At 43.1% G+C, this 18,070-nt stretch overlaps 1 protein-coding gene across 4 annotated transcripts in view; it reads left to right on the top strand.

Annotated features, from left to right (window-relative positions):
- LOC137564214 (protocadherin-10-like) overlaps nt 1–18,070 on the top strand; it is a 194,126-nt gene that overhangs the window by 134,796 nt on the left and 41,260 nt on the right. For 2 of the 4 annotated variants that reach the window (XR_011030553.1, XM_068277798.1), the window contains exon 3: nt 14,238–14,272. The exons of 1 other annotated variant lie outside the window; for it this stretch is intronic. Coding sequence is in view for 2 of the 3 variants with exons in the window: in XM_068277798.1 (XP_068133899.1) it covers nt 14,238–14,272 (35 nt within the window). In the remaining variant the exon portion in view is untranslated. Of the gene's footprint in view, nt 1–14,237; nt 14,324–18,070 lie in introns of all 4 variants that reach the window. One more of the 4 variants, XM_068277797.1, reaches the window with a different exon arrangement.

Genomic DNA, 18,070 nt, shown 5'->3' with positions numbered 1-18,070 from the left:
TAAATTATAATAATAAATAGCAGCCTTTTTCCAGCTGCATGATGACAAATCTAAAATATTTTACATTTATTGGAGGAACCCCTTCCTTTCCTTTCATATTGCCAGGACAGAATCCGGCAGACTGGTAGAGTAGATGGTGTCCGGCAAAGGAGGAATTGCTAATGGCTGTCACCTGTATAACCCTAGCTATGAAAAGAGAAGGGTGAAAAGCATGCACTGAAATGCTCATAGGCTTGAAGGAGTGTTTATCTTTGTATGTGTCAGAGTGGTGCAACTAAATATTTTGAATAAAAAAAATGTTTGCTTTGGGTCCACTTTAACCCCCCTGGCGGTATAAAAAATTCCGCCAGGAGGCAGCGCAGCAGTTTTTTTTTTCTTATATCATGTAGCGAGCCCAGGGCTCGTTACATGATAGCCGCTGCTCAGCGGCATCCCCCCGCCCACTTCGATCGCCTTCGGCGATCTCCGATCAGGAAATCCCGTTCAAAGAACGGGATTTCCTGGAGGGCTTCCCCCGTTGCCATGGCGACGGGGCGGGATGACGTGGGACGTCATTGGGAGTCCCGATCCACCCCTCAGCGCTGCCTGGCACTGATTGGCCAGGCAGCGCACGGGGTCTGGGGGGGGGGTGTCGTGCAGCGCGACGGATAGCGGCGATCGAGCGTGGGGCAGCGGCGATCGGTGTGCTGACGCAGCTAGAAAAGTGCTAGCTGCGTGCAGCAAAAAAAAAAAATTAAACAAATCGGCCCAGCAAGGCCGGAGAAAACCTCCTGCGCGGCTTACCCCGAACTACGTTCGGGGTTACCGCCAAGGAGCTTAAGGAAACAGATATTTCCCAAGTACAGGGAAGCCTATGGATGAGCCCACCGTCACTGGCCAGGAACCTTTTATTGTTTGCAGCCGTGATCCTCTCTGTGTACAAATGCAGCCATGCTGCGCATGTGCGAGTTTAGCCTCTCCTGTGCAACAGTACAAAGCTGCTTATGGACAAGTGGCTTTGGCTTACTGTGCAAGCACATGTGCTCATACACGGAGGGGCCCTTGTTGGATATGTTCAGAGGGACCATGCAGAGTAACAATGGGCTTATGCCTGTAACCCATCCAGAGGCTTTCCTCTACTTAAGTAAGTACAGCAAAGTCCCTAGTATCTGGCAGCAGTGGGGATCGTCTGATGCCGGGATACATGTGCTTGCCTATTGCTTGAGCAACTAACGGAAATAGCACAAACCTCCCCTCCTAAATACCCACCGAGCCTCCAGCAATATCTTGTAGCCTTTCTTCAGCTCCTAGTGCCTTTCCATGGTCTTCAATGCATAGAAACCGGAGTATCACCTGACCCGCATCATGTCACGTGACACGCCGGAAACCGTGCATGCTGGAAGCTGCCAGGAGCTACAGGAAGGCTACAAGGCGTCGCTGGAGGCTCATCAATAAAGTGGCCAGCCATTCTGCCACTTGATTGAAAGATGCCAGAGAAAACAGATTTCTACATTGTTTAAATTCAGGAATATTAATTACCATACACTGCCAGTTCAGCCAATTTGTTTAAGTTACACAAGATGTTTAAAGAGGGACTGTCGCGAAAATCTTAAAATTTAAAACACATACAAATAGGAAGTACATTTCTTCCTGAGTAAAATGAGCAATAAATTAATTTTCTCCTATGTTGCTGTCACTAACAGTAGGTAGTAGAAATCTGACATTAATGACAGGTTTTGGGTTAGTCCATCTCTTCATGGGGGATTCTCATCAAACCTTTGTAAAGACATTCCCTGAAAAAGATTTATACACTGGTCAGCCTCCCTGCTCGCTGCACCCTTTTTTGCAGTTGGACGGAGCAACTGAGATTCACTAAGTGCTTTTAAAAATAAAGAAAACCCTGAGAACACCCCCCCCCCCCCATGAGAAGATGAGCTAGTCCAAAATCTGTTGGTAATGTCAAATTTCTACTACTTACTGTCTGGGTGTCACTAGTGATGGGCGAACACCTGGATGTTCGGGCCGAACAGGACGAACATGGGCCAGATGTTCGGCATGTTCGGCCCGAACCCCGAACTCAATGCAAGTCAATGGGGACCCGAACATGCCGCAATACGGCCCCCCTATGGGGTCGCAGGCATAAGGGGGGAGCATGCCACTGCAGCAGCCACCACCGGTAATATTTAACTTTACGCCAACTTTTTTATGGGGAAGCGGGCAAAGGGGGGAGCGCCAGCGGAGGGGGTGGGGGAAATTTCCGACCCCCCCCCCGCGATCGGGGCATGCTCCCCCCTTATGCCTGCGACCCCATAGGGGGCGGTATTCGGCCGAACAGGGCCCTGTTCGGCCGAACAGGGGCCCTGTTCGGCCCTGTTCGGCCGGGCATTTAGTAGTTCGGGCGAACCCGAACGGTTTGGCCGAACACCATCAGGTGTTCGGCCGAACTCGAACATCACCTGAACAGGGTGATGTTCTGCAGAACCCGAACAGTGGCGAACACTGTTCGCCCAACACTAGGTGTCACCTTGGACTCTGACCTCTCCTTCATCCCCCACATCTAAAACATCACCAGAGCCTGCAATTTCCACCTCTGTAATATCTTCAAGATACGCCCCCGACCAAACTGCTCATTTATGCCCTCATCATCTCCCGCCTTGATTACTGTAACTCCCTCCTTTCTGCCCCCCCCCCCCCCTTGAAATACATTGCCCCCCTTCAATCAGTGATGAACGCGGCTGCAAGACTCCTCCATTCTTCGCACCGCTCCGCATCAACATCTCCCCTCTGTAAATCCCTGCACGGGCTCCCTATCTGTTTCAGGATAAGTTTCAAGATTCTATGCCTGGCGTATAAATCTGTGCACAAAACCTGCCCTTCCTACATCTCGGAACTTCTTCACAGGTATACACCAGGTCCTCCCCTCCGATCCTCCAATGACCTTTGCCTCACCGCCCCACGCATTTCCCACTCCTATGCCCACCTGCAGGATTTCTCAAGATCCGCCCCACCCTCTGGAACGCCCTTCCACTGCCCATCAGACTTGCTCCCTCCTTCAACACATTCAAGCAAGCCCTCAAAACCCACCTCTTTAAGATGGCCTACCCACCCCCTACCACACAATAACTCTATGCTCCATATTTTACAGCCCCACCTAGTGTTTCCACCCCACCCCTTTAGATTGTAAGCCTCTGACAGGGTCCTCCCTTCCCTAGTGTAATCTACAGGATCGTGTGCTCCTGTCCTATGACAGCCTGTACTTGTACAGTATTTCTGGGCCTACCTAACTAGCAGCCCATATCGCATGATCATGTATTTTGTTTGTACAATTTGTATTTGTATAACTTTGTTTTATGTTGTATAACATTGTTATGTCTTGTATCATTGTATACTGTATATTTATTGTCCAGCACTGCGTAATATGTTGGTGCTTTATAAATACAATAAATAATAATAAGTGACAGCAACATAGGAGGAAAGTAATTTATGGCTCATTTTACTTTGGAAGAAACGTACGTCTTATTTGTATATGTTTACATGTATTTTAAATTTTAAGATTTTCGCGACAGAGGTCCTTTAAATAACTTGAGGTAAAGATGGACATACAGCGGTCAAACTTTTTATTATTATTTCTGATAGATTCAATGAAACCTGTCAGTGAGTTATTTAATTTGATAACAACCTCATCGATACACTACTGATTGCTTTCAGTCAGTTTATTGATTGAAGGCATGCTTGGATATGACGGTACATTTGAATGGAGCCACTTGGGGAAGAGTGACTTGGGGAAAGAAAAGCCAGATAGCTTTGTATGTCAGAGAGCGATATAAACTAAGTGGGTGCTAGGGAGGATCAATGAGAAATGATGCAGTGTATGCAAATGTATGCAGTTTGAAATAGACCAATCAATTTAAAGAGACACTGAAGCGAAAAAAAAAATATACGATATAATGAATTGGTTGTGTACTATGAATAATTACTAGAAGATTAGCAGCAAAGAAAATATTCTCATATTTTTATTTTCAGGTATATAGTGTTTTTTCTAACATTGCATCATTCTATAATATGTGCAGATTACACAACACTCAGCATTCAAAATGATTCTTTCAGAGCAGTCTGTGAACTAATGACCTCTCCTCTGGCAGAGGAAAAGTAAAAAAATAACTAACAGTTGAGATAATAAAAGTCAGAAAACAGCCCTCTCCACGACTTTGAAAGTCGTAGAGCTTAATGGCTTTTTTTGTATAGAGATAACAACTGGGGTTTCTTAAATCTTCCTGTACTGGAAACAATTAGACTGATGTATCTGATCTTAATGTTTTATTTCTTAGCTGTACTACACATACAAATCATAATATCATAATTTTTTTCCGCTTCAGTGTCTCTTTAAACCCAGGTTTAAATTGATTGGTCTATTTTCAAGCTGCATACATTTGCATAAAATTCGCATAAATTTGCATCAACAAACAACTTGAACAATTTGCATATCTGTGAGCATCCCTAGTGGGTGCAGTCAGGGGGGTAACTACAAATCATCGGACCCTCCAGGAAAACATATGCGGGGCCCCTTGCCTGGCGGTATGGATGAGCTCAGCTTGTCCATTACCGCCGGAGGCTGCCGCTCAGGCCGATTTTTATCAAATAAAAAGGTGCACACGCAGCCGGCACTTTGTCAGCCGCGTGTGCTACCTGATCGCCGCTGCCGCTCGTCGCCATGGCGACGAGGAAAGCGAAACAAGAAAGGCCGCTCATCGCGGCCTTTCTTGTTACTTCTGATCGCCTCTCCGGCGATCAGAAGTACGCAACAGGAGCGCCCTCTAATGGGCTTTCAGGCAGCCAACTTTTAGTTGGCTGCATGCGATAGTTTTTTTTTAATTAAAAAAAAAACGTCCGGTCGCCAGCCTGGCGATGTTAATAGAACGCCAGGCTGGTTAATGTTCCCAACCCTTCCTTTCTTGGTAACTGGGGCCCATCTCACAAGGCTTTACACCCATAACAAGTGTAGCTACAAAGAACACCTGATCGGAAGTATTGGAGAAAGGGAAGTTTAGTAGTTGGGGCCTCCCCACACCTCTGGGCCTCCCTGTGGTCACCAGGTCACCCCCCCCCCCCAGTTACCCCCCTGGGTGCAGTGATTAGATTGATTCTTAAGCAGGTTTCTACTGGCAGATAATTCTGAGCCATTGGTACAAAGTGATAAATGAACCACTTCTCCCTTGCCGATGTATTGTTGGGGAATTATTATTGATTTATAAACCGCCAACATATTCTGTGGCGCTGTACAAAGTAAGAAACAAACATGGGGTACACAATAATACAGACAATGATGTACACCAATACACAAAATTCATAATTGGGGACAAAATACAAAAACGATAAAAAATACAGAATACAAGATATAGAATTGGTAAGTGATAAAAGTAACATTTGATGAATAAAATGTATGAAAACAAGAAAAAGGGGGTCCGCTTCAATGTCATACAAAATGTATTGCGGACTTATTCCAGAACAGCAGTGAAGCACTCAGCTAACGTTTCGGACCTGGAGTGGTCCTTAATCAGGACCTGGAGTGGTCCTTAATCATAGCACATGCTTAAGCATGTGCTATGATTAAGGACCACTCCAGGTCCGAAACATGTTAGCTGAGTGCTTCACTGCTATTCTGGCATAAGTCCTCAATACATTTTGTATGACATTGAAGCGGACCCTTTTTTTCTTGTTTTCAGGCTCCCTGCACACTGCAAATCCGTTTTCCGATTCCGATTCCGATTCCGTTTCCGATTCCGATTCCGTTTCCGATTTTCCCTGAATACATTCAACAGAAAAACGGATCAAAAAACGCAGCATGCAGTTAAGATTAAAAATCTGAATCGGAATCGGATGTAAAAACAGATTAAAAATCTGAATCTGAATCTGATTTGCTTGCAGTGTGCAAGAGGCCTAATACTGACTTATGGGGTTGGTTGCCCAGGTCCAGCTCTGTCCTCTCAACAAGTGCAGCGGTATACTCGTTTCTACAATGAATAAAATGTACAATAAATTCCAAGACACAAAAGGGGGAGAGAGCCCTGCCCTTGCAAGCTTACAATCTAAGGCCTGGAGCCCACTACAAAACGCTATCGCTAATCACAATTGCTAGCGTTTTGTATAAGCAGTTTGCAAGCGATTTCATGAGCGTTTTCAGGAGCAATTTTAAAAAGTGTATTATGTTTGCCAGCGGTTGTGTAGCGATTAGCGTTTTAATTCTGATTGGTCCTTTCAATTATTTTTAACTTTGTTACAGTGTGCAGTAACTTCAAAACGCTAGCGAAATCGCTCCGTGCAGGTTTTGATGAGCGATTAGGCCAGCGTTTATATACTTTACATTGCAGAAACGCTAACGCCAAAAATGCTGCATGTCCTGCGTTATGCGATTTGGTAATCGCAATCGCTCCAGTGGAATTTGGCCCATCTAGCTGAGCGTTTAGGGAAATCGCTAGTTTGAATCGCTCCATAAACGCTCATAAAATCGCTCTAGTGGGTTCCAGCCCTCTAGGAGAATAATTCTTTTTTTCCAAAACGGAAATAATCGCTCCATATTTATACCCAGTAACTGTTTACTTGTCTATAGCCACTAGATATGCACAATGTTTTTGCATGCAGATTGGAAATTTTATTAAACACAGTAGCAGCTGCTTTTTATTACATTATGAAAACAACATAAATAGAGAGCGTAACAGGCAAAAACACATAGTTGGACAGAATGACCCCAAAATAACATAATTAAGCAGCCTGACTTCAAGTTACATAATTAAAGAGGAACTGTCGCGAAAATCTTAAAATATAAAACACATACAAATAAGAAGTACATTTCTCCCAGAGTAAAATGAGTCATAAATTACCTTTCTCCTATGTTGCTGTCACTTACAGTAAGTAGTAGAAATCTGATATTACCGACAGATTTTGGATTCAGAATTTTCTGTATTTTTAAAAGCACTTAGGGCTGGTGCACACCGAGCTGCTTTTTCTGTGTTTCTGCAGCCACTTGCGGCTGCGGATACGCTTGGTCAATGTATCTCAATGGGGTGGGTCACACCAGAGCGGGATGCGTTTTGCAGAAACGCATACTCCCGGGGTGAGGCATTTTTTGGATTGTGGATGCGTTTCTGCCTCAATGTTAAGTATAAGAAAAACGCAAACCGCTCTGAAAAACGGCAGTTCAGAGCGGTTTTCCAGGCGTTTTTGTTACAGAAGCTGTTCAGTAACAGCTTTACTGTAACAATATCTGAAATCTACTACACGAAAACCGCTACACAAAACCGCAAAACGCTAGCTGAAACGCTACAGAAAAAGAAGAAAAAGCGTTTCAAAATCTGCTAGCATTTTGCGGATCTGCTAGCAGTTTTGGTGTGCACCAAGCCTTAGTGAATGGCAGTTGCTCTGTCTAACTGCCAAAATAATGTGCAGCGAGCAGGGAGGCTGGCCAGCATCTTTATGTAAATCTTTTTCAGGGAATATCTTTATAAAGAATAAAGGCCCTGCTGAGAATCCCCTATGAAGAGATGGACTAGCCCAAAACCTGTCGGTAATGTCAGATTTCTACTACCTACTGTAAGTGACAGCAACATAGGAGAAAAGTAATTTATGGCTCATTTTACTCTGGGAGAAATGTACTTCTTATTTGTCTGTGTTTTAAATTTTAAGATTTTCGCGACACTTCCTCTTTAAGCAGTATAAAATACAAAATGCATAATCAAGCATTTTGACCCACAATAAAAAGCTTGACCTCTTCCCCCCCCCCCCCCCCCCGCCAACGTCACTCACCAAATAGCAATTAGGCAGCATGACCCTAAAGAACAAAATTAGACACATTTCCGAAATAGTGCAAACTGCTCCTTTAGTGGCATATCTGGGAATTGGGATGTCTGAAAAAAATGAATACCTAATTGATCGTCTTTAATGACTATTTTTAGGAAAGAGTATTGAAGATGCTGGAATGTATAAGATGTAGAGACATCTTCTATACATCTCCCATACATTTGCCATGTTGAATATTATTTAAAAAAAATAGGGACACTGTTTTCACCACATTTTCTTGGAGATTGGAATACTTATTCTAGACAGAGATAAATTAGGCTTGGTACCCACCTGAGATTCTGAGATTTAGTGCTATCAAAGATTTTGCCTGCAGTTTGGGTGTGTGCTAACATAACAATACAAGGATTATTGTGACAACCTGACCTTCAATGTGACCTATTTTGAGAGAGCACAATTTTGCCTTCAAGTATTCAGCTTCACACAAGCAAGTTACTCCCAAAATGTTTCTGTTTGGGACAGTGATTGAATATGAAAATCATGGCTTCAAGTCCATAAAAGTTTAGGCACAAATCTAAAATCAAAGGTATAAAGCACACATAAAACTGTTAATTTTACAGAGCCCTATAATCCAGCTTGCAGACAGCTGTTTCAGGCTGTTTTGGCCTTCATCAGTGTATTGGTTGAAATGGCTCTATGGCAGGACTTACGAGTTAGAGGTGCTACAGGGTACCTGGTAATGTTATGGAAGATCAGAATCATTAAGTTTTTTTGGTCAAAGGGAATCAAACAAGCAAAGTCAGACATTCTGGGTATATGCCTGATTATTCAGGGCCGTAAATAATAATTTGCCTATTAACTTTCTGTCCTGAACTGAAATAGTATTGGACTAGCTTTTTGGTCACGTGAAGATGAATATTTGCAAACGCCTTCTGTTTTAGGTACACAAAAGTGTATTTAGAATATAGGTTTCATTATGGTTTTTTGGTTCATATTTAGCCCATCAAAACATCCTGTAGGTTCAGGTTCACATAACTGAACTGGGTGCATATGCATATATTTGGCACACATGATTTTGTCAATGGCGGTTGTGGTGGTGGTGTGTGTGCCTGTGGTTGGGGGAGGTTCTTGATTAAGTGATGTTGGTTTCAGTGGTGGTTTTTCATTTCTCCTCCATCATTCAGCTAACCCTATGTTATTTTATACAAAAAGTCTCTTCCAATGCCTAACCTTAACCAACCCATAGCATTACCTTCTTTAGTATAATCAGTCTGCAGAAGAATCTAGTTCCAGCTGGCAGGCAGCCAGTCAGATTGGAAATAAGTTTGTGGATTGTGTGTAGTAGGTCTTTGGCAGCATGTGCTCCAAGTAAAATAACTATGTATCATGTCCCTCAAACAAAATAACTCGGTTTCCCCAAATTACATTTATAGGCAATATCCACTTGTTCCAAAAATAACAAAATGAATGTCCCTGAAATAACATAATTAAACAACATGAACCCAAATAACAATAATTAGGCAGTATCCCCAACCCCACCCTCCATAACACAATTAGACACCATAACTCCCTCATATATCAATTAGGTTACATGAATTCCAAATACCATATTTAAACATTTTGATCTCCAATTAATACATTTTAGGCAGCATAATCTGCAAAAAACATAATTAAGGGATGTAACACACCCCCAAAAAATAGTTGGACAGCATGACCCTCAAATAATATATAGTAAGTAATTAAGCAGCATGGCCTCAAGTTACATAATTAAATTGTATGCCATACAAATAACATACTCAAGCACCTTGACCCCAAATAACATAATTAGGAAGCTTGACCTCTCACCTCACCCTGCCAAATCCAGTTAGGCAGCATGACCCCAAATAACAAAATTAGACACATCTCACCAGTAGTTAACCTCACTCCAGTAAACTGCTCCTGAAGTTGCCTGGCATGGATGTCTGCACGCAAATCCCCAGCCTCGCTTCACTTGGGTGGTGGTGTTCATCTAACGGAGTGTGTGGAATCATCTAGTCTCTCCTTCCCTTGCTGCCCAATCACTGAAAATGGGGCAAGAAGATCAGGCTATTCCAAAGTTGCAGCATTGCCCCCATATGTACATTTGTTCCGGCATTCCAAGAGGGAAGAAAAAAAGTGGGTTCACTAGTACAGTCAGAACCATATCAAGAGCAGACAGGGTTCTGCATACCAGGGCCGGGCCGAGGCATAGGCTGGAGAGGCTCCAGCCTCAGGGCGCAGTGTAGGAGGGGGCGCACAATTCATTCAGCTGTCATTCCTAATTGTGTTTGAAGCAGAAAGAAATAAGAAAGGGGGATACATGGCAGTGACTGCAAGCCAGATAACTAGATATTAAGGTGTTGGGGAGGTTGTGGGCCCTGTGGCACTTCTTAGTCTAATAGCAATCAGTGTGTGACGGCTGGGATGGCAGGGATGGAGGGGCGCACTTTGGTGTCTCAGCCTTGGGTGCAGGAGGACCTTGTCCCAGCTCTGCTGCATACTGCAATATAGTGCCCCAGTAATTAGACAGCAGTGTGGCTTCCAGAATTAGGAATTGAGCAACTCAGTTCCCCAGATACGTAAATTAGTTGGACATGTCTCAACAGATAGGAGAAATAATTGGTCATATGTCTCCAAATATAAGAATCAAGTAGCCATGTGCCTCTAGATAAGAGTTGACTAGCTATGTTCCCTCAAATAAAAGAATTACTGGTAACTTATCATTTTGTGCTTTTCGGAAGAAAAAAAAAAATATTTTCCACACTCTGAACATGTATATAAATGTGTTTATCTATTTTTTTATGTTCAAAGTGTGGGAAATATATATTAAAAAATGACGTGGGGCTCTCTAACCTTTTGTCCCCCATGACGGCTGAAATAATCAGAATGCTTCGCACCCTGAGCTACACCACCCTGCATGGTCCATGGTATGGAGTGTCCCTGGGTTACAAGGGCGGGCAAGCCTCCCCCTATTTCCCAGAACCCTTGTCCAATCTATGGACAAGGGGCTCTTCCCCACCTCTGGTGTCCCAGGAGAGGGTGGGGGCAATGACAACCTGGGGGGGGGGGGTTTATGGTGGCATCTGGGAGTCCCTTTTAAGAAGGGGACCCCCAGATACCAACACCCTCCCCAGGATAAATAAGTATAGGGGTACATGGTACCCCTTACCCATTTCCACAAAGGGTTAAAGAAATAAAAACACAACAACAACAAAAATATTTTAATGTTCTTAATGGACATTTTCCCACACCAATATCCTGTGACTTTGAGCTTGATTGAAGATAACCCCCCCCCCCCCCCCTTCACCACACACCACCACTCCCTGCGCAGCTCTAGCTATACTGAGAATAGCTAGAGATAAAGCATCTTTGAATTTGGCTCCAATGCTCTGAGGTGGAGGATCCCCATTGGCCTGTTATTAGACCAATGGGGAGCGTTGGAGCCAAAATTTAATAATGCTTTTAGTTCTAGCTAGAGTTAGTATAGCTAGAGCCACTCTGTCATCACTCCTGCACGGCTTTCCACTCTCCTCCCGCCTACCGCACCTATAGTGCCCACCCACGCCGTCACCCTGGAGCTTCCATAGCACTCTGATATCATATAAAGGGTTCGGGCCATCTCTAATCAGCAGCACCATGTAGATATATTTTAAGCTTTTTATTGCATAAAAGTCAGAGATGTAGCCATAACCAGCAACAGACACTGTTTCGGAAGTAGATTCCTTTTGAACCTGTGTGGGCTCTCTCTACTTAGCCTACACAACTTGATAAAGGAATCCACTTCCGATACAGCGTCTGTTGCTGGTTATGGCTAGAGATGTAGCGAACTGTTCGCCGGCGAACGGTTCCAGGCGAACTTTGGGGGTTCGCGTTCGCCTGCAGCAGGCGAACTTTTGCGGAAGTTCGATTCGCCTCTTAATGCTCTATTGAGCAAAACTTTGACCCTCCATATCACTGTCAGCAGACACATTATTGCCAAACACACTGGTCTCACCGCTGTAAGCCCGCCCACCCTCCCTCCTTCAAGCAAGGTCCTTATACCATTTGATTGCCTACACTAATTAGTTATGGGACAGCTGCTACAGAGATTTTAATTAGCCTCTTGTGGGTCTCCTCCCTCCTCCCTTCTACCCTTCTAACTATTCCCTCCTCCCTCCTACCTCCTACCGGAGGGAGGAGGGTCTCATCTGCCAGGGAATTATCCTATTTCAAAAACCAGTATTTATCATACCATGGCTGGGAATCGAACCCAGATCTCACTGTGTGGTGGGCAAGCACACTAACCACTGTACCACTACAGTAGTAACTGAAGCTGGCCTAAAATTTACCATTTATGCTCAATGCAATAGAAACATTAGGTTGCTTAAAGGGAACCTTAACTGAGAGTGATATGGATGTTTCCTGTAAACAATACCAGTTGCCTGGCAGTCCATCTGCATAAATGGTACATTTTAGGCCAGCTTCAGTTACTACTGTAGTGGTACCGTGGTTAGTGTGCTTGCCCACCACACAGTGATATCTGGGTTCGATTCCCAGCCATGGTATGATGTATACTGTTTTTTGAAATAGAATAATTCCCTGGCAGATGAGACCCTCCTCCCTCCGGTAGGAGGGAGGAGGGAATAGGTAGAAGGGGAGGAGGGAGGAGACCCACAAGAGGCTAATTAAAATCTCCCTAGCAGAGTGTGTAGCAGCTGTCCCATAACTAATTAGTGTAGGCAGACAACTGAGTCAAATGGTATAAGGACCTTGCTTGGAGGAGGGAGGGTCCTCCAGCAGTGATGTGTATTTCACTCAATCAGGTGTGCCTCCAGGTATTAGAGCTCTTGAAACATGTTTTCTATCATTTTTCCAGCCGGTAGAATTTTTTAAAATTTTCAAAGTTCGCCTCCCCATTGAAGTCTATTGCGGTTCGCGAACTTTTTCGCGAACTGAACCTTTTGAACCTTAAAATCGGAGGTTCGCGACATCTCTAGTTATGGCTACATCTCTGACTTTTATGCAATAATGAGCTTGAAATACATCTACGTGGTGCTGCTGATCCCTGGCTTCTAGACAGTTTGTGTCTAACAGAAGTGGTCAATTAGATGCTTATAACTCTGGCTTGCATGCACATGTAATGAAAATTGTATCTAGTATAGATTTGGACCAACATTCTGCATACAATGTGCATTCAAGCCAGAGATATTAGCATCTCATTGCTCATGTCTGGTGCCCAATTTCCTTTTCACCAGTTTGGTGTTTGAGATACTGAGAAGAGCGCAAGGGGACCTGAAATATTTTCTCATTTTGTTACATGATCATTGCAATGAATGTGTGGGAAATGTGGCAATTTATTTCCAGTGTTATGAGGTCACCATGTTCTGCCTGTTGATGTCACTTGTATTCTCGCTTAATGTAGGACTGTTGTTGGGTTCAGATGCATTTTGAGCCCAGTTTAGTGAAATCTAAGTTACATTTTTCATAGTTTATTAAAGCCCAGTTCCAGACACAAACACTCCCTAGCCCCATGTTGGCACTCAGTGGCAGAGTTTGTTTTGTGCATAATAAACTCATTGATTAGTCAGAAAAATGATTTTTATAGCATCCATTTCAGCACAGACCATACTCACTTTGAGCTTCCGTCTTCTCTGACTGCTCTGTCAGTGCCCCGCCCATTTACACATTGACCAGTATGATGATGCAAGCCAAGCAGCAACCCCTCTCAGACACTCTGCTACTAACGTCTTCAGTATAGCTGCTTTAGTTTTGGTGAACACAAATGGGGCACCCTAATTACTAAGCAATCAGAGGGTATATTTATATCTGTGGCTGGAGATGGGCTTTACAGATTTGGTTAAAGTGGAATTGTAGTCCCAAAACTAAATATCAGTATCCACTTTTTGGTACATAAAAGGACATTTGAAAGCATTCCCTGGGTGTAAAAATGTTTATTTTCACTGCTAACAAAAATATCCTGTAGCTTCACTCTGCCGCCCACCTTTTCTGCTGAAGTGACTAAGCTGGAGGGAGAAAAATCAGACGCAGCAAGAATGTCTCCTGGCCAGCAATGATTACATTTGCCGATTATCCAGAGATAAACAAGCCTGTACAGCACTTAGCAGTGAAAATAAACATTTTTACACACAGAGAGTGCTTGGGAATGCTTTCAAATGTTCTTTTATGTATGTAAGAGTAGTTACTGAAATGTTGGTTTTGGGAGTATACTCCCACTTTAAAGAGCCTTTTTTATATCTCTATATGTCCCTGTTTGAGAGTCTCACTTCACTTCCTGTTGCTGGCAACCTCACAGGAAGTGAGAGAAAAAAACTCCAGAATAGGAACACACAGAGAATGAAATATATGTCAGAGGCTCTAAACCTTTCCAATTGTAAGCAAAAATAAAAAATAAAAAAATTACGAACAGATCACAAATATCAGTTTTGTCTCTGTTTCTGTTTTATCTCCAGTTCACAGAGTCTCGAAGATCTTGGAACCCGAAAAGGTGTGAAAAAAGATCATGACAGACTACGTACACTAGTTTCCCCAGTAACTGGTCTGTATACACACATTGCGCCTTTGCAGTGGTCTTAGACCACCTTAGGACACTTTTATCCCCTAACTATAACCCGTGCTTATCCCTCTATGTATGTCCCACCATTACTCTGGAGTGGCCATGTGACCATGTCCCCCATGTATAACTTGCCCACCTTTATCCTGGAGTGATCACATGACTTTGCCTCTCTGTATGAGTTCCACCACTATGGTGGAGTCATGTGACTGTGTCCCTCTATGTAAAGCCCCCATTTACCCTGGACTAGTCATATGACCTTGCTACTCTCTGTAAATTCAACCACTGATCACGTGACTGTATCCTCCTGTGTAACTCTCACCACTAGCATGGTATATTCCTGTGGCTGTTTCCCTCCATGTAAATCCCATCTCTACCTTGGAGTGCTTATGTGACTGGTCCTAAGGTAGGCATACAATACACAATACGTTTATTACATTACACATTAAATTCCATTTTAAAACAACATCTGATGAGCACATGTCATACATAAAACATATTATGATCAATATTTCAATCCAAATATCAGTCGACAGTTGTAAGTAGGGATAGTCAGAACTGCCGATTTCTACCATTTCAGATTATTGATTCCAAGAAGTTTGGTTATTTTTGCATTCTCTGATTGGCCCAATGCTTCCGAGTAGTGTTGATCGTAACCTGCTCATTACGATTACGCGAAATTACACGTACATTTTTGCAATTACGCATACATGTAATTACAGATTCGTAATTCAATTGACTTCGTATACTCCTTCATAATTACACATGAATTTATGCGTAATTTATGTGTAATTTTGTGCCGAATTTGGTGGCAAAATGCAAACCCTCCAAAATGCAAACCCTCCAAAATGCAAACCCTAGCAATATTGCTACCAGAATTGCTCCATATAATAAGGAGAATTTTGGGTACAAGTAAAAAAAAAATATTTTTCAAAAAGACCTTGGACTTGATTCACAAAGCCGTGGTAACTGTTTAGCATGGGTGTGCTAAACAGTTAGCACGTGAAGTGCCGTTCGCGGACTTTTGCGCACGCAATTTTGCTAACTGTTTAGCACACCCATGCTAAACAGTTACCACGGCTTTGTGAATCAAGCCCCTTGTAGTTTTTGAGAAAATTGATTTTAAAGATGCAAAGAAAAATGGTTTTTAAACCTAGAAAAATCACTTTTTTGTATTTTAAAATCAATTTTCTCAAAAACTACAAGGTCTTTTTGAACAATTATTTTTGTAACTTGTACCTGGTGTTCTTCTTAACATACGTTGCAATTTTGGTAGCAATGGCATGTATGGGAGCTTTACTATTAACCACCAAAGTCGGCATGAAGTTACACGTAAATTACGAATGAGAACAATTAACTACGAAATTGCCTACACTATTCCCCCAAAATTTTGCATTATGATTACGATGCGTAATTGCATATTACAATGCACAGACTAACCAGCAAGCTCATGGTGACCCAGAACTCATTGGAGTGTGTAAGGTAGTACAATGGTCCTAAAAGCCCCCTTACTAAGATGTTAAGAAAAACAAAAGTTTGCTTTTCTAAAACAGAAAGAATTTGCGATAATTTAGGTTGGAGTGAGCTTGAGATGTCTCCCAGAGCAACACTGCTGAATATATGCAAATTAACCATTGTACCCTTAGAAGCTAAACACACCTCCAGAACCGCTGGAATGCAATTATGTGTCAGCTTGTTAATTTGTACAGAGCCATAATAATCCAACATCTATACAGACTGTTTCGTATTGTTTGATCCTCATCAGTGCATGGCATGGGTTAATTTGGCTCTATGGAGTAGGGCTTGTAAATCCGAGAGGTACAGACTAACCAGCAAGCTCATGGTGACCCAGAACTCATTGGAGTGTGTATATATTACAATGCGTAATTTCTGCTCATCTCTACTTTCCAATTCTGTAATTGGGCTAAAATTACAGAGTTGGGGTACTGTAATGCAGTATTTCCGCAGAAACCTGATTTCCAATTTCCGAGGAGTCTTTTTTTTTTCATTCTCTGTATTCTCTGATTGGTCCAGTGCTTCTGAGTTCTGTGAATGGTCTAAAATGAGTGAGTTGCAGTGATGCAGTGTTTCCACAGAAACCTGATTTCTTTTTTCAGATTTCCAATCAGAAATGCAGAAATGTAATTTCTGTGGAATCTGAATGACCCTCCCTAGTAGTAAGCTAGCATTTGCAGTGGTGCATCTAATATGTACTGGTGCAAAGTGGTAGACCAAGTACTGCATACGATCAGTATGTCTATAGAGTTTGCTTACATCGGAAAGGTACGATTGCCCTTGAAATGTTGGAAATGCCTGACAGCTCACATCTGTCTACAGATGAAATGCTGAGGGTCAGCCAGAAGATCACTAATTAGTAGTGATGGTATGTGGCCCATCGGAATCACTACAAGGACAACAAATGTAAATGGCATTGGATGAATACTGTAGCTGGGAACAGTGGTGCTCAGCAGAGCTCGAATATTCGAGTAGCTCGAATATTCGAGCTCTTTTTCAGCTATCCGAGCTCGGTATTCGAGCTCCGAATAGCTGTAGCTATTCGAATGGGCTATCCGAGTACACTCGAATAGCCCATTCACTATTCGAGCTATTCGAGCAAACGGCGCTATTCGAGCTCGGTACCGAGCTCGAATAGCGTCATAGCCCAGATTGATGTCCTTAGAGCCAATCAGAGGGCTCCCAGGCCCTCTGACGGCAGCCAATCACAGAGGGGGACCCTGGCCAGCCCCTACCCTATAAATAGCGGCCGCCATGTTCCGTTTCTCCATGCTTGCCTGAGACTTGTACAGAGAGAGAGTTGCTCCTTTGTGCTTTGGCTTAGCAAGTGCTCTATTGTGATCATTTACCTAGCGTTTTTGCTCACCTACACCTGCCATATACACCTATATTGTTGTTAGTTAGATAGACATTGTATTTTAGTTAGTAGCTTGTGTGTTACATTAGAGACAGGCAGCTGCTGCAAGCTTACAGGTTTAGGCCTCAGGGGGGCCTTGCCTCTGTGGGCAGCTGTCCTCTGTTTATTTCTCTCATCTATACCAGTATTTCTGCTGTCCTTTACTAATAGTATTGTAGTTATACTGTACTAGGAGTAGGACACTCACTGACTGTCACTGTTTATAGGCTACTAGCTAGCTCCTGCGTGTGTGCACTCACTCACTGTCTGTGTGTACACACACTCTATTTCCTTCTGATTACTGATAGATTATTGTTAGTTAGTTGTACTTACTGTTACTACTTACTCTTACTGTACTAGGAGTCTAGGACACTCAGTCAGACAGTCACTGTGTTCATAGGCTACTAGCTCCTGCGTGCGGTCACTCACTGTCTGAGTGTACACACACCACCCACACTCCATTTCCTTCTGATCGCTGATTGATTATTGTAATTAGTTAGTTCTACTTACTGTTACTACTTACTCTTACTGTACTAGGAGTCTAGGACACTCAGTCACTGTGTTCATAGGCTACTAGCTCCTGCGTGCGTGCACTCACTGTCTGAGTGTACACACACCCACACTCCATTTCCTTCTGATCGCTGATTGATTATTGTAATTAGTTAGTTCTACTTACTGTTACTACTTACTCTTACTGTACTAGGAGTCTAGGACACTCAGTCACTGTGTTCATAGGCTACTAGCTCCTGCGTGCGTGCACTCACTGTCTGAGTGTACACACACCCACACTCCATTTCCTTCTGATCGCTGATTGATTATTG

The sequence above is a fragment of the Hyperolius riggenbachi genome, chromosome 3 (assembly GCF_040937935.1).
Source record: "Hyperolius riggenbachi isolate aHypRig1 chromosome 3, aHypRig1.pri, whole genome shotgun sequence".
NCBI classification, from domain to species: domain Eukaryota; kingdom Metazoa; phylum Chordata; class Amphibia; order Anura; family Hyperoliidae; genus Hyperolius; species Hyperolius riggenbachi.
This window is presented reverse-complemented; position numbering and strand designations above follow the sequence as displayed.